This window comes from Equus asinus, chromosome 21, assembly GCF_041296235.1.
Source record: "Equus asinus isolate D_3611 breed Donkey chromosome 21, EquAss-T2T_v2, whole genome shotgun sequence".
Taxonomy (NCBI): Eukaryota; Metazoa; Chordata; class Mammalia; order Perissodactyla; family Equidae; genus Equus; species Equus asinus.
The window spans coordinates 63,929,343-63,950,558 of NC_091810.1; the positions used below are offsets into that span (position 1 = coordinate 63,929,343).

A 21,216-nucleotide genomic window follows, 5' to 3' on the forward strand; every position below is an offset into this window, starting at 1 on the left:
CCTTCCTCTTATCACTTCCTAGGAATTATATTCCTAATCATAAATTAGAATGAGGAGCCTTTTGTGTATGAAACAAGTTGAAATTATTTTCCCTAGTTGATCGTTTGGCTTTGTTGGTGGTGGCAGTGCATTTTTAAAATTTGTTTCCCATGCAGAAGTTCAATTTTTAGGTAATCAAATTTATCAAGCTTTTCTTTTATGGCTTTTGGATTTTGAGGTGTTAGGCCTTCTCTATCCTAAGGCTACATATTTTCTTCTAGTGCTTTTTTTCCCCCTTAAGTCTTTGATCCATTTGGGATCTATGACCTGAGAAATGAATCCAGCTTTGGTTTTTAGATGGCCGCCCACTTATCCCAAAACTGCTTACTGAAAAATTCATCTCCTCTAAGTTGAGATGCCATCTTTATCACATACGTACTTATGATTTGGATTATATGTTACTAGAGGATGAAATATAAGCACTGCACTAACCGGTGAGGATTATGGTGGATAACTTAGTGATTTCATTCATGCAGCAAACATTTATTAAGTACTTAAGAGAGTAGCTGGACAAAGAATATAATCTTGATACAGTGGAGTAAGAGCAGCTGAGAGGCCGAGACAGACAAGGACATGCTTCACACAGTGGAGAACACTGTGCTGAGTCTTGAAGATTCAGCTGAAGTTTGCCAGCCAGGAGAGGAAGGACATTCTAGGAAGAGGAGCTAATATGTACAGAGGGACAGATCCAAGAGTCATGGTGTTTGGGGGGGACGCTGAGTGGCTCTTCATGGCCGTAGTGTAGGGCAGGAGACGCAATTGGAGATGAGATCAGAAGGATAGTTAATGGAGATTGTCTCTCTTAATTAAGTGTCAAATTTGGGCATGTAGTGTTGCTATGCCTCCCCTATGCTTTCGTCCATCTAAACAGATGCAGGGGAAAGATTAAGAGGTCCAGAATAAATAGAAACCAACACTTAGTTGTGTTCTGCAGGTCCGTTGTTGAATTTGACACCTGTTGCTTGTTCTAGACTACTCCAAGCTCCCGAAGCCGAAGTCTCACTTTGCTCCCCCATGGAACACCCAATTCTGCATCTCCCTGTAGCCAGAGACACCTCGGTGCGGGGGCCCCCGGTGTTGTCACAATCACGCATCACAAGTCGCCTGCAGCCGCCCGAAGAGTCAAGAGTCAGTATTCCGGCCAGCTTCACGAAGTCAGAGAGGTAGGCTCTGCTCTCCTACTAGGTTAAGGGGTCCGTGGGAGTTGAGGGCTGTGACTGTTGCTCTGCCAACTTCCCTTCCTTTGTGCCATCTTGACTGCAAAGAGAGAGGACCAGCGGCCAACCGCTCAGCCACACAACCATCACAGTCCCTCCCGGTTTTAAAAGAATGATTGTTTCTGTTTTTTAGGGTAAGTGAGTTGTTAGGAGACCTCTGTTAGAGCTCAGAAAACAGAAAGCAAGATCGTAGACACATGATTGTAAACAGAAGTACGATCAATTAAAGTCTCCATTCTCATAGCAAAGAATACACGCTACAAAATCCTGGGTCATCAGGAAATAATTGCGGGTGTTTTGAAACTCAGGAAGTGTTAGACCTAAAGCTGATTTCCCCTCTGTTCTGCCCCACTTCACTTTACAAAGTGCTGACCTCCTCCTTAACGTCCCAGACACTCTTCAGGGGACGCATTGGGTAGACACTTTCTGCATCTGTAAAATGGGAATAATACAGGCCTTACCAACCTCTCGAGGGAGACTGGAGGATCACTTGTGGTAATGCACATGAAAGCCCTTGAACTGTGAGTGCCTTCTGAACATATGTGGGTGCTTTTGATACATGAGGAAGTCATCACTTTGGGGATCCCAGATCCTTAATATTCATGTTATCCTTTGCAACTGTTACTGAGAACAGACTATATAAAATAAATGATGTTGGTCTTGGTTGCCTAACTTCTGTTGAGTGCTGAGGCTTTTTGCCCCGCAGCTGACTTGTGTCCAGACCAGCTTGTCCTCTCAGAGAAGGAGCAGAGGCCTTCCTCTGTGTCCAGCAGGAGACTGGGACTCCTAGAATAGAGTCTTGTTGCTGCTTGAGTCAGCACGCATCTCATTTTATTTTTGAAATGTCAAGCGCCAAGTAGTGCTGTGTCGGCTGACTGTCTAATTCTGGCCCAGGACAGAAAATCTGAAATCTGCATCAAATATGTAGATGCATATGAAAGACATTGTTTTTCTTGATAGATTTACTCGTGCACATACTCCGTATTGCCTAATAAAGAAAAGATAGAGAGTCAGATGCTCCCTTTGTTGTGGTCACCCTGATGTAAAAATAAAAAAAAGTATTTGGCTCTGAGCTTAATTTTGGTACATTAGATGATATGAGAAATGGTTTTGCACATGTATATATTGCTTTTCACTTTTCATAGCACACTTTTACAGAAAGCTGTATTATGGAAGAACTTTCAATGTATGCAAAGTAGAATAGGATAATGGTACTCATCACCCAACTTCATTCCCAATTTCTCTTACTGTTGATTCATCTGTTTTCTACTACCACTTTTTTTTTTGCTGGAGTATTTTAAGGAAATCTTAAATATTTTATCATTGCCAGTAAATGCTTCAATATTTATTTAACAGATAAGGACTTAAAAAAAAAAACTCAACTGCAATACCATCATGTTGTTTCTATGTTAACCTCATTGCAGATATTTTTTGCATGTACTTTGGAGACTATAACCTTAAAAAAAAAAAAGGAAAAAAGGCAAGTTGAAAGTTTGTGGCATTTTGAAAATTCTTTGAATTCTATCCTAATGAATCTGATAGACTTTTATAAGTGATAAGAGGCTTGGTACACGTGAAAAAAAAAATGGAGGTGCTTGTGTTGAGTGAACAATGGCCTAAATAAAATTTGAAGTACTTTAGTTGATTTTAGTAGCAGTTAATTCAGTATAATGCCAAAATCTTTTCTACCTCCATTTTTAAAAAGTCAAGTTAAAAAAAAAAAATCTTGTTCTTTGTAGATGTGTATATAAAAATGTTTAATTGTATAAAATATACAGTTCAAGTATATATTGCAAAAGAAGTCTAAAGAAGAAAAGCAAAATTACCCATAATTCTCCCTTCCTTCAGATAACCACTGTTGTTCTTTCAATGAATTTACTTCTGGGTTGTCTTTTTTTTCTATGTAAGTTGCATATATAGATATGTAAAAATTATATGGTATGATCTAAACTTTGTAAGTGATTACATATATGCTGGTTTTTTCTTAATTGTATTGTTTTCTCTCTGTTTTCCATCCATGGGGGGGAAATTATTGAACTTCCCCATGGAGTTTCATTATATGAAAAATAATTAGGTGAAATGTCTCCATAGCTATTTTTATTTGGTTTTTGTATTCCTGGGCAATAGTATATCTCTTTAGGTGATGGCTTTTGTCTATCGATGACCTTTCTTGCTGAAAATTAATTTTAGGTGAGCTTGTTGAGACATAGGGACAAACATTAGCAGTTAGGAGAATTCTGGAATGCTGGACACCTCTGAAGGAAGAGCCCAAAGTTTTGATTCTCAGATATCATGTCCAGCTTCACTCCTGACTGGAGAACAGCAGCTGTTTTGTGACATCTGTCATTTTATGATGTGGACAATTCCACTTGGAAACTATCAGCAAATTTTGTCCATACCAGAAAGTTCTACAGTTTTAAAAGTATATTAATTTCAGAGTATAAAGCCCTCTGCTTTTAGATTCCACTGTTCTTATCTGTAAAATAACTAGAAGAAAATGGAATAGCGTTTTTAACCCAGCTGTACAGGGAAGATAGGACCACTGCAGCACTGGAGAAAATCATCATACACAAGACAAATGAGCCTGTATATCTGAAGAAGAAAAGAGAAATAGCCCAGCCAAAGGCAATAGAATAAATATTAAATGGAATGCCATAGCACAGGTGAAAATAATGGGACAGTTTAAGAGATTAAATGGTTATCATCCGAAATATAAAGAATTGAGATCCCACAGGTCAGTACTCAGAGTCCTTTCTGGAAGCGGTCAGGAGAGGTGAACATAAGGAATTCGAGACATGACATCGTTGTGAGGAGCAGGCATAGCCTCACGAGCAGTTCAAGAAGCAAAAACTATTTTGTCAGTTTGACAAAATTTGAAAACCTGGTAATTTGACTATGAAATTACCAGAAATAATTATAGCCCGTTCTTGGTTGGGGTGTTAATGAGCGTTGGCAGGGTTGCATATTCTACAGTCTAGTGATGTGTAATAAGAGCGAAACACAGAACAAAGCTGTGCCTCACCACTGACTCCTAAATTCCCCATTGGGTACTGTATCTTGAGGAAATGATCTGTGGAATTGGGGGTAGAAGGAAGAAAATTCATTTTGGTAAAGCTGTTCATGCTAATAAGTCCAATACATAACATCATGGGAATGACTAAATAAACACAATACACTGGACATACTGAATTACTATATAGCAGGTTAGGATGAAAGCCCTGTCAGTGTTCTTACTACATGGACATGTGTGTGTGAAATAAGAAAATCAGGATACAGAATAATATGCAAACATTGGACCCTATATCCATCTTAATAAAGTCCAGAAATTGTTTAAAACTGTAGTTCCAGAATTTTGGATTTTACTTGCAAACTAAAATTTAGATTTTTGGGAGTGAAAATATATTTCCCAATTTTTGACTTTGCCCAGTAAGGCATTTTAAAGCACACTGGCAGCCTGTGGTTTACCACCATCTCATAAAAGCACATTTTAATGCCTCCTCCAAAGCAATATAATTTGAGAATAAGGGGCCTTTCATTGCGTAGAATAAATTTAATTTCTTGAAAACATACTGTGTTTTTCTTCTTTTTAATGTTTTATCTTGGATGAGAAGAGGGTTCATTACAGATTGATCCTGGCCTGTGCATCTGTGTTTTTGAACCACTGATTAGCACTGACTTTTAACTTCAGAAATGACTTTCAGTCGAACCCATCTACTCCATTGCCATTCTCTCTTCTTTCCAGTTCATTCCTTACTCTATTTCAAGGAGGCCACCCTCCTAAAGGAAAGCATTTTATCGTATCACCCTTACTCCCCACTGTCCGTAGAGTCAAGGTTGGACTCCTCAGCACGGCATACGAGGCCGTCCATTGTCTGTCTCTGCCTCACTCGCCTGCCCCCTTCTCTCAATGCTCCTCCTCGTCCACACCATGCACTTGCTTCCTCCCTTTGTTGGGAGGTTCATTGCCCGATAGAACTTTGTGCCATGATAGAGATGTTCTACAACTTTGCTCTCCACTAAGGGAGCCACTGCTTACATGGGGCTAATGAGCTCTTGAAATATGCTAGTCTGAATTGAGATGTCTTGTAAATGTAAAATGCACACTAGATTTCAAAGACTTAGTACAATAAAAGGTAAAATGTTTCGTTGATAATGTTTTTTGATACTCATTGCATGTGAAAATATTTTCTGTACGTTGGGTTAAATATATTAAAAATTAATGTCATTTGTTTCTATTTACCTTTTTAGAGGTGCCTTCTAGAAAATTTAAAATTACACATGTGCCTACGGTTTGTGGCTTGCACTATATTTCTGTTGGATGGTGCTGCCCTAGACTGTGAGTTTGCTCACTCAGTCACTCCTCCATCCGCTATACAGGTGTTAATTGGGCACTTGCTGTGTGTGCCAGACACTGGATTTTTATGCTGAAAGTCGTGTCTTACATCTTTGCATCTTCCAGCCCTGGCACTGTTGCTGGGCATGTTGGTTGAACATACTGATTTAAGGACCCATTTTCTAGCAGTTAGAGCACTTTAGAGATGGAAAGTGGAGGCTTTCGAGGGTTGCTTAGGTGACTATACGGAGTGGATGTGAGTGAGGGGAAACCTGGCGATTGGTTGAGGGTTGAGTCAGGTGGACCCTGAAATGCCTGTGTGAGTGGGTGTCAGGGAAGCAATGATAGTGTGAGTGCCTCTGGAGTTGTTTTATAAATAGAATCTAATATATTTTAACAAACCAATTTGAACCTTCAGCTGTTGAAGCATGTGCTGGTGGAAATATGGTATTCACTTATAGTTTAACTTTATACTGTTAGTTACATTATAACAGGTTTTAACTGGCTCGCATTTATTTAAATAGACCTAAGTTCATTTGGTACAAGTGCAGTGTGATTTTATAAAATTTTTTTTTTTTTTAAAGATTGGCACCTGAGCTAACAACTGTTGCCAATCTTCCTTTTTTTTTTTTTGTTTCCCCCCTGCTTTTTCTCCCCCAATCCCCCCAGTACATAGTTGTATATTTTTAGGTGTGGGTCCTCCTAGTTGTGGCATGTGGGACGCCGCCTCAGAGTGGCCTGACGAGTGGTGCCATGTCCACGCCCAGGATCTGAACTGGTGAAACCCTGGGCTGCCGATGGTGGAGCGTGCAAAATTAATCACTCGGCCACGGGGCCAGCACCTAAAATTCTTGTTTGCTACATGCTCTCTGAAAAAATACAGCCCTTAATACATGTTCATATTAACGTGTGTGTGTGGACCCACCTGCATACACAGGTGAATTGAAGAATATAAGTCGGAAAGTCAAGATGTTTCTTCTTTTCCTAATTCCTCATTACTGTTTCCCAGAAGTGACTCCTTAGATGTTCTGTGAATGTGCAAGCTTGAGATCATGTGTATGTTTGTGCACGTACATGGATTCGTGCATATGTATGGGGTTATTTGTGGTCTACAACTGATTTTATTTTAACTATTCTCTTCCTTGGATTAGAGTTAAGAAAATTCTCTAAAGAGAGTACCTACTAAAATTTTTCTCTAAATCCGGAAGTGGTAATAGGCATGGACATAATAAATATTTGAGAAACAGAATCAGCTTTGGAGAGCCCAGGTTTTTCTAGCTTTGACTGAATAATGTTTTGAGTTGTGACATTTGAGACTTAAAAAAATACACTTAATTCAATAGAGAGACTTTCTCTGGATTCTGTAGCTTGATAAGGGAAAAGGTCAGGCTGTTGAATTATAATGGGCATATGTAAGGCATAAATTTAGATTTAATTAAGCTTTCAATGATAATTTTATTGACAAATAGGAATTATCCTTCTCAAATGTTTTTTTGTAAAATAGGTTGCTTCCAGAGGCACATACCTTTTTAAAGTGTAGAGCTGTTTACTGTGCTGGTTCATACTGGGTGGATAAAATGTATGGAGGCTGTATAATTTAATATGGCTTTGAATAAACCTGTCACAGAGTATAATATATGGAGGAGATGTATGTTTGTGTGGTCTGTGTGAATTTATATGTTTCTTCTTGTAATTGCCCTGTCATATTTACTTAAAACACATACCAGGAAGGATCCTTTAATGAAGTTGCCAACTTTATAAATGATATTGACTCAGTATTGTTTCCCTTCAGGGGGATTTGGTTTGATCCTGGTGCACATGGATGTAGTGAAGGCCTGGTTAGAAACCTTGGTTCACAAATAGCCTTTGCTGTGGCAGCACTAACTGTAAATATCACTGTGATGAATTCCATTAGCTGATCAATTTTGAGGTAGCGGTCAGTACTGGCAGTGTTGAGTACAAGCCGCCCCATCACCAGGAAAACCGCATTTATCCTTGGTGTGAACAGAATTACTATTTTTTAAAATGTCCTAAATTAATTCTCCTGTGCACTTTTTGGATAAATGATGACAAGTAACCCTAGCATGTATTTTTGGTAGCAATTTGTTATCTTTCAAAAATAAGTCAGCTCCAGACTTACAGTTTTCAAAAGTTGTAATGTGGAGTTAGTGAATAGGAGTGATTTCCAAATGTTTTTAAAGCAGTAAAATGTTTTTTTTAATAAAAATATTTCAAATCCTTGCTATATAAAATCAGGTTAAAAGTGGTGTTTTATTAGTGTAGTTTTACTTTAGAAGGTAAAATGGGCATTTATTGATCGTGAAGCAGGTTGACTTGGAAGACTGAGGATCTGACCACCATTGCAATCCCTCGTTAACTCTGTATCCGTGCGATTTGAAACAAATGTTTGTGTGGTCTGTGTAACGCTATGGAGATCCTTTGAGAATGCAGTTTGAGAGTTAGGTGTTGGATTTTGGCATTAATAACATTTCAGGTGAACAACGACAAGAGCAAGAGTGAGATAATGTTCACTATCAACCGTCAACTCATCGTGTCGTGAACCGCTGCCCCGGGAGAGTGATGCTCTGGTGTCCCGGCCTGCTCGGGGCCTGGCTGGGTGGGATGTGGAAGGAGGGGGAGGCTGAGGGCGGAATTAACCACAAAGGAAGCAACCGCCTGGTCTTCTAGAAAACTAGCAGTGTTCATAATTTTCTGTCCCTTACCATGGTATTCTTCACTTTGATAAAAAAAAAAAATAAGTTCCAGCCTAGCTGGTTGTAGTGCAAATTCCCTCTTTTCCCACTTTTCATCGCAGCTTCTCACAGAATTCCTTCCTTACCCTCAGCTGATTTTCTTACCAGGCTCTTTTCTTTCATTATCTTGTTACATTGGGAAATTAGGTGTTTGGTTATTTACTTGTTTAGTATCAGACCCCTTTTGTCCCTCCATCTAGAGTATCTAGAGGTGTTTTTTAAAAAATTCTTAGCCCAGCACCTAGCACATAGTAGGTGCTCAATAAAAATTTGAGTAAATGAGTGATTTTCCATAAAGGAGATCATAGCCATTGGGAAAAACGCCTCTGCAGATTTGGTTAAACGCTTTTGCTGAGAAAGTAGTTTCTTGTCCTGTAGCATATTTTTAGGAGAGTTATGGTCCCAAAGAGGAGCAATGGAGAGCTTGGGCCCAACCATGTTTTGTACGTACAGTGCCAACCTCCCACTGTGCCCCAGCCATGCTTAGGGAGTGCTTCCCTCAATTCCTGGTGCAATTCATATCTACCTACACTTTCAGCAAATATGTCTGTGTATAATTTGTTCTATCTCCCCTCTAGTGTATCAACTCCTTCCCCAAAGGCATATAGATTCATTAATAACAATAGTAACTGTTACGTGAACAATAATATTTCATGCTTGTTGGGGTCTTACTGTGTGCCAGGAACTGTGCTCAGCTTTCCTTGTGTTATCCTCAGGTCTGCCCTGTGAGGTTAGACTATTGGTATCTCTATTTGACAGACAGGAAACTGAGGCAGAAAGATATTAAAGCAAAGAGAAGTATACCAGTCAGGGTTGAATCAAAGAAATAGAACCAGTAGGAGATATATATTAAGAGATTTATTGTAAGGAATTGGCTTATGTGCAATTGTGGGGTTCTCAAGGCGGGTCTGAAATCCGGAGGGCAGGCGGGATCTCTTGGGCACAGGCTGACATGGCCATCTACAGGGAAAATGTCCTCTTCAGAGAAACCTCAACTCTGCTCTTAAGACCTTTCAGTTGAATCAGGCCCACCCAGATTATTTAGGTAATCTCTATTACTTAAAGTCGCAAGAGGTCACACAGATATTAAGTGGTTGATTCTGGCCCAGGTGTCAGTTCCTATGCTGGGAGTTGGCCAAAATACTGAAGTCCTGATGAATCAGTCAGTCTGTGTACGACGTGCTAGGATTCATGCGTGAGAGTGCCTGCGGGTCATGCCGGCAGTGTCTCACTGGTCTCCAAGCACTTCCCACCCTAGTCCTAGTGATTTAAAAAAAAAAGAAAAAGGGAGTTTGAGTGGTTAATGATGACCAGCTTGTTGAGTTTTGTACCATGTGACTCCACCATCCTGACCAAAGCTGATCAGACCAACTCTCGCTGCCTTGTCCTTTAGCCTTGCCATTGGACTCTGAGGTGGTCTTAAGTGGGAACTCTAGAAAGGTGAATTGCCCCTTTAGAGCGTGAGTAGGAAGTGCGCAGACACCAAGAGGTGGAGAAACTAACTGCTGCCAACAGAGTATAAGCCCCTGAGTCACAAACTAGTGGACTTCTAGAGGTTACCATGAGAGTTGCTGTGGCATTGTACTAGGATTCTCCAGAGAAACAGAAACAATAGTGGGTGTGTGTGTATAAATATGTATACATATGTGTGTGTATAGTTAATGTATACATATGTGTGTGTGTAATTATAGAGGGAGGGAGGGAGGTTGGTTGGTTGGTTTTAAGGGATTGGTTCGTGTTGTTAAGGAGGCTGGCAAGTCCAAAATCTGCAGGATGGGCTGGGAGGCTGGAGACCCAGGGAAGAGCCAGTGTTGCAGTTCAAGTCTGAGGCCGTCTACCAGCAGAATTTCCTCTTGTTCAGGGAAGGTCACTCTTTTGTTCTGTTCAGGCTATAAAGCTGATTGAATGAGGCGCACCCATGTTATGAAGGGCAATCTGCTTTGTTCAAAATCCACCAATTTGAATGTTAATCTCATTCAAGGGCACCCTCACAGAAACATCCAGAATGTTTGTCCAAATATCTGGGCGCTGTGGCCCAGCCAAGTTTACACATAGGATTAACCCTCATAAGCATCCTAGACTGTCTTATTGCTCCTTGTAGTCTTTTTTTTTTTCTTTCCCTTTTTCTCCCCAAAGCCCCCCAGTACATAGTTGCATATTTTTAGTCATGGGTCCTTCTAGTTGTGGCATGCAGGACGCCTCCTCAGCATTGCCTGATGAGCGGTGCTATGTCCACACCCAGGATCTGAACCGGTGAAATCCTGGGCTGCTGAAGTGGAGGTGCGAACTTAACCCCTGGGCCACGGGGCTGACCCCGCCCCTTGTAGTCTTACTGTCTGTGTCTGTCTGCTGAGTTTATTTCTGGAAAGCTAAGAGAGCTTGACTATCGCCAGTCAAACCATGCTCAGTTATTGCATTTGCTGTGGGTCCTGTGCTGGCCTCTGATGTGGGGGGTGCAATGATATATTGTCCAGGGACTTAAAAATCTAGGAGGCTGGTTAAACTAACATGAAAATTCTTTGGTGCTACAATGGTTAATGGCAATAGGAATTTACTGGAAGGTGAGGCCAGCGGGGGCTGGCTGTCCCTCAGGTAGAACTGTTCCGCAAGTTGCCAGGACCCTGGGAAGTGTCACCTCCAGATTCAGCATCCAGGGTAGACTGAATTTATGCCTTATAAACTCTTCCTTCTTATGATTAGAATGCTGCTGAGCAAAATAATATATATAGTGAGGGAGCATCTGCCCCTCTCTGGCTCACAGAAAATTCGTGGTTCAGATACTCTTGAAGCTCTGCACTCAGAAGGAAGCTAAGTGGCAGGTTATTTTATGTCACAGTTAGTTCTGTGACATAAAAGACGTCTGGGTTTTACCTTATGTGGCACTTTAATACAAGGAGCCTTCCTCTTGGAGCTCCAAGGCTTTGAGAGAATAACATATGTTGGATATTGAGTGAGTAGACAAGGAGGGAAGTTGGCCAAGTTCATCCTTTGGCACTCAGGCCACCCTTGGAACTTGTGTTTTGTGATCTTGTTCTTGGGAATTTCTCCAGAGAACATTGTTTTTTCCCCTAGCGGCTCATTGTAGTATTTCAGGATAAGACAGATTCTTCCTCATTTAAAACCCAGTCGTCTTATTCTGTTGTCGGCAGGAGGGAGGCGCTGTGGTTATTTTCCCCTCCCATCCCCATTAGATGCTTGGCCATTCTAAAGTTGCAGGTTAATTACAGTAGTTTCCTTAACTCCCCACCTTCCTTAGCCACCTCTTTGCCCCACCTGCCAAGACCATAATCATTTTTTTGTTGCTTTGATCTGAATTTTTTCTAGTTCATCTTTTTGGGGAGAGTGATGAAATGTTCTATATCTTGATTGTGGTGGTAATAACACAGTGATATAAATTTGTCAAAACTCACTGAAATGCACTTAAAGTGGGTTTGTTTTACTGTAGGGAAATTATACCTCAATAAAGTTGATTTAAAAATTAGTTTCATGTTAACAAGTCTAAAATGTATTACTGAAATCAGATTTACTTCAGCCTCTGACATCGTGGTTCACTGTCTACTCCTAGATAGCTTAGGTTTCCTACACTTGTTTCCAGAATATAGAATTTACCTATTTTGCATCCTCACCATTTAACTTTCTTTTTTTGAGGAAGATTAGCCGTGAGCTAACATCCGCCACCAATCCTCCTCTTTTTTTTCTGAGGAAGACTGGCCCTGAGCTAACATCTCTGCCCATCTCCTCTACTTTATGTGCGTAGGCCCGCATCCGGGATCCGAACCGGTGAACCCTGGGCTGCGGAAGCGGAACATGTGAACTTAACCACTGCGCCACCAGGCCGGCCCACAATTTAACTTTCTGTGCCGTTATCTTCTTCAAACTCCTTAATTCAATTCTACCAGCTGTTGAGGAACCAAGGACTCTATGTGCTGTTATTTGAACCTCTAATCTTCTTTCTTTTTTTTTAAATTGTAGTATAATTGACATACAACATTATATTAGTTTCAGGTTTACAACATAATTTAATATTTATATATATTGTGAAATGATCACAACATAAATCTAATTAACATCCATCACTATACATAGTTGCAGATTTTTTTTTCCCTGTGATGAGAGCTTTTAAGATCTACTGTCTTAGCAACTTTTAAAGATAGATTATTAACTGTACTCACCATGCTGTCCATTACATCCCCATGACTGACTTGATTTATAACTGGAGGTTTGTACTTCTTGACTCCCTTCACCCGTTTGACCCACTCCCCCTCCTCTGGCAACTGTCTGTTCTCTGTATCTATGAGCTTGGTTTTTTTTTAGATTCTACATCTAGGTGGGATCATACTGTATTTGTCTTTCTCTGTCTGACTTATTTCACTTAGCATCATGCCCTCAGGGTCCATCCATGTTGTCACAAATGGCAAGATTTCATTCTTTTTTTATAGCTGAATAATATTCCACTCTGTGTGTGTGTGTATCACGTTTTTCAGCTTTATTGAGATATGATTGACATATAACAGGTAAGTTTAAGGTGTACAATGGATGGTTTAACACATATATTGCAAAATAATTACCACCTTAGCATTAGCTAACACCTCCATCACATTACATGATTACTATTTCTTTTTCATGGTGAGATTATTTGAGATCTACTCTCAGCAACTCTCAAGTGTGTAACAGAGTATTGTTAATTATATTCAGAATGCTGTGTATTAGACCCCCAGGACTTAGTCATCTTCTAAATGGAAGTTTGTATCCTTTGACTGACATCTCCCCCATTTCCCCCACCCCTCAACCTCTGGTAACTACTGTTTTGCTCTCTGTTTCTATGAGTTCAGCTATTTTAGATTCCATATAGATGTGATAGCTTACAGTATTTGTCTTTCTCTCTTTGACTTTTTTCACTTAGCATAATGCCCTCAGGGTCTATCCATGTTGTTGCAAATGGTAGGATTTTCTTCTTTCTCATGGCTGAATAATAATTCCATTGCGTGTGTATATATACACCACATCTTCTTTATCCATTCATCCATTGATGGACACTGAGGTTGTTTCCACATCTTGGCTGTTGTGAATATTGCTGTAATGAACATAGGGGTGCAGGTGTCTTTTCAATATCCTGTTTCCGTTTCCTTTGGATGTATACCCAGAAGTGAGATTGCTGGATTATATGGTAGTTCTATTTTTATTTTTTTGAGGAACTCCATTCTGTTTCCTGTAGTGGCTGTACCAGTTTACATTCCCACCACAGTGCACAGGGTTCCCTTTTCCCCACATCCTCACCAACGCTTGTTATTTCTTATCTTTTTGATAATAGCCATTCTAATAGGTGTGATGTGATATCTCCTTGTAGTTTTGATTTGCATTTCCCTGATGATTAGTGATGTTGAGCGCCTTTTTATGTCCCTGTTGGCCATCTGTATGCCTTCTTTTGAGAAATGTCTATTCAGCTTCTCTGCCCATTTTTTAATGGGATTGTTTTTTTACTGTTGAGTTGTATGAGTTCTTTATATATTTTGGATATTAATCTTTTATCTGATAACTTTTTGCAAATATTTCCTCCCAATCAGTAGGTTGCCTTTTCCTTTTGTTGATGGTTTTCTTTGCTGTGCAGAAGATTTGTAGTTTGTTACAGTCCCATTTGTTTATTTTTGTTTTTGTTGCCTTTGCTTTTGGAATCAAATCCAAAAAATCATCACCAAGACTAATGTCAAGGAGCTTACCCGCTTTGTTTTCTTCTAGGAGTTTTATGGTTTTAGGTCTTACATTCAAGTCTTGAGTCCTTTTGAGTTAATTCTTGTGTGTGGTGTAGGATAGTGGTCCAGTTTCATTCTTTTGCCTGTGGCTGTCCCAGTTTGCCCATTACCATTGGTTGAGGAGACTTTCCTTTCTCCAATATATATTCTAAGCTCCTTTGTTGTAAATAAATTGACCATATATGTTTATTTCTGGGCTCTCTGTTCTGTTGATCTATGTGTCTGGTTTCATGCAGATACCATACTTTTTTTTTTTTTTTTTATTGAGTTACTGATAGGTTACAATCTTGTGAAATTTCAGTTGTGCATTAATGTTTGTCAGTCATGTTGTAGGTGCACCACTTCACCCTTTGTGCCCACCCCCCACCCCACCTCTCCCCTGGCGTCCACTAAACTGTTCTTAGTCCATAATTTTAAATTCCTCATATGAGTGGAGTCATACACAGATTATCCTTCTCTCGCTGGCTTATTTCACTCAACATAATTCTCTCAAGGTCCATCCATGTTATTGCAAATGGGATGATTTTGTTCTGTTTTGCAGCTGAGTAGTATTCCATTGTATATAGGTACCACATCTTCTTTATCCATTCGTCTGTTGCTGGACACTTAGGTTGCTTCCACGTCTTGGCTATTGTAAACAGTGCTGCAATAAACATTGGGGTGCATAGGACTTTTGGGATTGCTGACTTCAAGCTCTTTGGATAAATACCCAGTAGTGGGATGGCTGGATCGTATGGTAGTTCTATTTTTAATTTTTTGAGGAATCTCCATGCTGTTTTCCATAGTAGCTGCACCAGTTTGCATTCCCACCAGCAGTGTATGAGGGTTCCTTTTTCTCCGCAACCTCTCCAACATTTGTTGCTATTAGTTTTAGATATTTTTTGTCATTCTAACGGGTGTAAGGTGATATCTTAGTGTAGTTTTCATTTGCATTTCCCTGATGATCAGCGATGATGAGCATCTTTTCATGTGCCTAGTGGCCATCCGTATATCTTCTTTGGAGAAATGTCTGTTCATGTCTCCAGCCCATTTTTTGATGCGGTTGTTTGATGTTTTGTTGTTGAGTTGCGAGAGTTCTTTATATATTATGGATATTAAGCCCTTGTCAGATATGTGACTTGCAAATATTTTTTCCCAGTTATTGGGTTGTTTTTTTGTTTCAATCCTGTTTTCATTTGCCTTGAAGAAGCTCTTTAATCTGATGAAGTCCCATTTGTTTATTCTTTCTATTGTTTCCCTTCTCTGAGAAGGCATGGTGTCTGAAAAGATCCTTTTAATACTGATGTCAGAAAGTGTACTGCCTCCGTTTTCTTCCAGAAGCCTTATGGTTTCAGGTCTCACCTTTAGGTCTTTGATCCATTTTGAGTTTATTTTGGTGAATGGTGAAAAAGAATGGTCAATTTTCATTCTTTTACATGTGGCTGTCCAGTTTTCCCAGCACCATTTGTTGAAAAGACTTTCTTTTCTCCATTGTATCCCCTCAGCTCCTTTGTCAAAGATAAGCTGTCCATAGATGTGTGGTTTTATTTCTGGGCTTTCAATTCTGTTCCATTGATCTGTGCACCTGTTTTTGTACCAGTACCATGCTGTTTTGATTACTGTAGCTTTGTAGTATGTTTTGAAGTCAGGGATTGTGATGCCTCCCGTTTTGTTCTTTTTTCTCAGGATTGCTTTAGCAATTCGGGGTCTTTTGTTGCCCCATATGAATTTTAGGATTCTTCGTTCTAATTCTGTAAAGAATGTCATTGGGATTCTGATTGGGATGGCGTTGAATCTGTAGATTGCTTTAGGTAGAATGGACATTTTAACTATGTTTATTCTTCCAATCCATGTACATGGAATGTCTTTCCATCTCCTTATGTTGTCATCCAATCCTCTCAGAAAGGCCTTGTAATTTTCATTATATAGGTCCTTCACTTCCTTAGTCAAATTTACCCCAGGGTATTTTATTCTTTTTGTTGGGATTGTGAATGTTATTGTATTCTTGAGTTCTTTTTCTGTTGGTTCATTACTGGAGTATAGAAATGCTACTGATTTATGCAAATTGATTTTATACCCTGCAACTTTGCTGTAGTTGTTGATTACTTCTAACAGTTTTCCAATGGATTCTTTGGGGTTTTCTATATATAAGATCATGTCGTCTGCAAACAGCGAGAGTTTCACTTCTTCGCTCCCTATTTGGATTCCTTTTATTCCTTTTTCTTGCCTGATTGCTCTGGCCAGGACCTCCAGTACTATGTTAAATAAGAGTGGTGATAGAGGGCATCCTTGTCTCATTCCTGTTTTCAGGGCGATGGGGTTCAGTTTTTGCCCATTGAGTATGATGTTGGCTATGGGTTTGTCGTATATGGCTTTTATTATGTTGAGGTAGTTTCCTTCTATGCCCATTTTGTTCAGAGTTTTTATCATAAATGGCTGTTGGATCTTGTCAAATGCTTTCTCTGCATCTATTCAGATGATCATGTGGTTTTTATTCCTCAGTTTGTTGATGTGGTGTATCACGTTGATTGATTTGAGGATGTTGAACCATCCCTGTGTCCCTGGTATGAATCCTACCTGATCCTGATGTATGATCCTTTTGATGAATTGCTGAATTCTGGTTGCCAAAATTTTGTTTAGAATTTTTGCATCTATGTTCATCAGTGATATTGGTCTGTAGTTCTCTTTTTTCGTGGTGTCCTTGTCAGGTTTTGGTATCAGCGTGATGTTGGCCTCATAGAATGTGTTAGGAAGAGTTCCATCTTCCCTAATTTTTTGGAATAGCTTGAAAAGGATAGGTATTAAATCCTCTCTGAAAGTTTGGTAGAATTCCCCAGGAAAGCCATCTGGTCCTGGGGTTTTATTCTTTGGGATGTTTTTGATTGCTGTTTCAATCTCTTTCCTTGTGATTGGTCTGTTCAAATTGTCTGCCTCTTCGTGTGTGAGCTTTGGGAGATTGTAGGAGTCCAAGAATTTATCCATTTCCTCTAGGTTTTCCATTCTGTTGGCATATAGTTTTTCGTAGTATTCTCTTATAATCTGTTCTATTTCTGCACAGTCTGTTGTTATTTCTCCTCTCTCGTTTCTGATTTTATTTGAGCTTTCTCCCTTTTTTTCTTTATAAGTCTGGCTAGTGGTTTGTCAATTTTATTTATCTTCTCAAAAAACCAGCTCTTTGTCTCATTGATCCTTTCTACTGCCTTTTTCGTTTCAATAGTATTTATTTCTGCTCTGATTTTTATTATTTCTCTCCTTCTGCTGACTTTGGGCTTCATTTGTTCTTTTTTTTCTAGTTCAATTAGGTGTGCTTTAAGGTTGCTTATTTGGGATTTTTCTTGTTTGTTAAGATGTGCCTGTATTGCTATGAATTTTCCTCTTAATACAGCTTTTGCTGTATCCCATATGAGTTGGTATGGCATGCTATCATTTTCATTTGTTTCCAGGTATTTTTTTATTTCTTCTTTAATTTCTTCAATGATCCATTGCTTGTTCAGTAGTGTGTTGTTTAGTCTCCACATCTTTGTGCCTTTCTCAGCTTTTTTCTTGTAATTAATTTCTAGCTTTATAGCACTATGATCGGAGAAGATGCTTGTTATTATTTCAATTTTCTTAAATTTGTAGAGGCTTGCCTTGTTTCCCAACATATGGTCTATCCTAGAGAATGTTCCATGTGCACTTGAGAAGAACGTGTATTCAGCTCTTTCAGGGTGAAGTGATCTATATATGTCTATTAAGTCCAATTGTTTTAGTTTTTCATTTAGCTCCACTATTTCCTTGTTGATATTCTGTCTGGATGATCTGTCCATTGATGTGAGTGGGGTGTTGAGGTCCCCTGCTATTATTGTGTTGTTTTTAACATCTTCCTTTAGGTCTGTTAATAGTTGCTTTATGAATCTTGGTGCTCCTGTGTTGGGTGCATAGATATTTATAAGCGTTATTTCTTCTTGATGAAGTGTCCCCTTGATCATTATATATTGTCCCTCTGTGTCTCTCTTTACCTGTCTTATTTTGAAATCCACTTGGTCTGATATGAGAATTGTAGCACCTGCTTTTTTTTCCTTGCTATTAGCTTGAAGTATTGTCCTCCACCCCTTCACCCTGAGTCTGTGTTTGTCCTTGGGGCTGAGGTGTGTTTCCTGGAGGCAACAAATTGTTGGATCGTGTTCTTTAATCCATTTTGCCACTCTGTTTCTTTTTATTGGAGAGTTCAATCCATTCACATTGAGAGTGATTATTGATGCATGTGGACTTAGTGCTGTTAATCTGTTGCTTATTATCTTGTTTTCCTGCGTTTCTTTTCCTGTGTGCTTTAGACTACCCATTTAATACTGCAATTTCTTATGCTGGGTTTCTTAGATTTTTCCTTATTTATGATTTGTGACTCTGTTCTGTACTTTATTTTAGTGTCTACCTGAAGTTTGTATTTAGAATCTCGTGTATAATATAGTCTATTCTCTGGTGGTCTCTTACTTACTTGACCAATACTGATTTAGACCCTTTGCTCTTCCCCTCCTAAATAATTATTTTCATTTTTTTATTCCAACTCATCTTATTAATTGGTAGTTAGAGTGCTAAGATCATCCTTGTTTTGGTAGTTTCCTTACCTTTACCCTAATGCTATAATTGAATATTTGCTATCCTGTTCTGGTTGTATCCATCGGTCTCCCTAGTCTGTGGATTGTGTCCCCTTTCTCCCTTTTTTCTTTTTTCAGGTATGAGAGCCTTCTTGAGGATTTCTTGTAATGGAGGGCTTTTGGTTACAAATTCCCTTAACTTTTGTTTGTCTGGAAAAGATTTAATTTCTCCCTTATATCTGAAGGAAATTCTTGCTGGATAGAGTATTCTTGGCTGAAGATTTTTATCCTTTAAAACTTTGAATATGTCACTCCATTCTCTCCTAGCTTGTAGGGTTTCTGTAGAGAAATCCAGTGACAGTCTGATAGGGGCTCCTTTATAGGTTATTCTCTTTTTTTCTCTTACTTCCCTGAGTATTCTTTCCTTATCGTTCCTTTTTGCCAACTTTGCTACTGTGTGCCTTGCAGTAGGTCTTTTTACATTGACAAATCTAGGAGATCTAAAACCCTCGTCTACACACATTTCTCCGTCGATCCCTAGATTTGGGAAGTTCTCTTCAATAATTTCATTAAGCACACTTTCTGCTCCATTTTCCTTTTCCATATTCTCGGGAATTCCTATGATCCTTATGTTCTTACTCCTCATTGAATCCATTATCTCTCGGAGATTTTCCTCATTTTTTTTAATTCTTAGTTCTCTTTCTTCCTCTGTCTGCAGCCATTCAGCCTGTCTATCTTCAATTATGCTAATTTTCTCCTCTATGTTGTCTACACGGGCATTCAGGGAATCCGTATTCTGTTTTATCTGGTCCATCCATTGTGTTTTTCATCTCAAGTAATTCTGTTTGATTCTTCTTTATGATTTCAATCTCTTTTGTGAAGTAACTCCAGAACTCGGCTTGTTTCTCTATCTTTCTCTCTACCTCATTGAGTTTTTTGATTATAGCTGCTCTGAACTCATTATCACTTAGTTTACCTACTTCCAAGTCCTCAGGACTTAATTCTATGTTTTTATTGTTTTCCTTCTGGTCTGGGGCTTTTATAAATTGCTGGATGGTAGAGGAGCGGTTTTTTCTCATGGTGGTAGAATTCGGTTGCAGTTACAGCCTGTCGCCACTAGATGGGGGTCGAGAGCAGCGTGTTAGCTCTCCGCCTTGGGGCAAGATGGCTGCGCCCACTGGCTTTGCCTGGGGGGAGGGGCTGTTACTCACACACGCGGGTCTGGGTTCAGATCAGTTCTGTTCTCTGGTCTCCCGAGACCCTTGGTTTATGGGGTCCCCGTGGACGGAAACTTTCCCCCCATCAGCGGGTCTCCACTGAATCAGCGGCAGGAGTCCTGGATGATCCCCCCGGTCGCGCGGCCCCTCCCCCGCTCCTTCCCGACCCGGCCGCAGCCATCGCAGACTCTAGGGGAGGGAGCGATGTTCTCTCCTACCGTTCCAGTGCCTCCGAGGGTGTGAGCAAGGTTTATGATCTCCGCCTTCTTGGTATTGTAGGTCTCTAACGAGGTGGCATTATGTTTATTCTCTGAAATTCAGTTCTTCCGATTTTTTGTTGTATTTTGGAGGGGAGAGAATCCCGGGTCAGCTCACCCCACCATTTTGCTCCGCTCCACTCCGGGAATTCTTCGATACCATACTGTTTTGATTACTATAGCTTTGCAATATAGTTTGAAATCAGGGAGCATGATGCCTTCAGCTTTCTTTTTTTCCTCAAGATTTCTTCAGCTGTTCAGGATCTTTTGTGGTTCCATACAAATTTTAAAATTGTTTGTTCTATTTCTGTGAAAAATACCATTGGAATTTTGAGAGATTGCATTGAATCTGTAGATTGCTATGGGTCGTATGGACATTTTAACAATACTAATTATTCCAATCCATGAACATGGAATATCTTTCCATTTATTTGTGTCTTCATTTTCTTTTTTTTCCTTTTAAAGACGGCCCCAAAGACATCTCATCTATTTCAAAAAATTTATATGTCATCTGAACGTAGCATTCATGTGTCATCCATGGAACGTCTTAGCTACAGGATGTCCCACTAAACATCTCATCTGTCCTCTGAGAGCCTGCTTCATGTTCAACTTACTGCATCAAAGCATATAATGCCACCAAGTAAATACCTCAAAGTGGTTATCAAATTCAACTTTTACAAAAGAAAGCTTAGAATTAGTTATATCACTCTTGTTCACTTCCCACAGCCACTCTGTTTCCAAAATCTCCTGCCCTCCCCACTGGAGGATCTCCTATTACATTGTAAAACCTTTGGGGAAGGGATCATTTATTCTGCATTTAATCCCTCACAGTACCTACAGCAGTCCCTTGAACTTCAAAATTTCTTAATTGTCACATAAATTAGTACATCAAACTATCAACTGATCTACTATAATCCTTGCTTCTTCAACAACTTCTCTCCCTTTTTTTTTTTTTTTTGAGGAAGAGTAACCCTGAGCTAACATCTGCTGCCCATCCTCCTCTTTTTGCTGAGGAAGACTGGCCCTGAGCTAACATCCACGTCCATCTTCCTCTACTTTATACGGTGCATAGGTCCACACCTGGGATCCGAACTGGT

General features: G+C 39.6%; 1 protein-coding gene across 5 annotated transcripts in view; it reads left to right on the forward strand.

Annotated features, from left to right (window-relative positions):
* Nucleotides 1-21,216, forward strand: part of OSBPL10 (oxysterol binding protein like 10) — a 291,181-nt gene that overhangs the window by 140,592 nt on the left and 129,373 nt on the right. For 4 of the 5 annotated variants that reach the window (XM_044753886.2, XM_014827171.3, XM_070492567.1 and 1 more), the window contains exon 4: nucleotides 1,011-1,202. The exons of the other annotated variant lie outside the window; for it this stretch is intronic. In XM_044753886.2, the coding sequence (XP_044609821.1) occupies nucleotides 1,011-1,202 (192 nt within the window). The remainder of the gene's footprint in view (nucleotides 1-1,010; nucleotides 1,203-21,216) is intronic. 5 annotated transcript variants of the gene reach the window in all.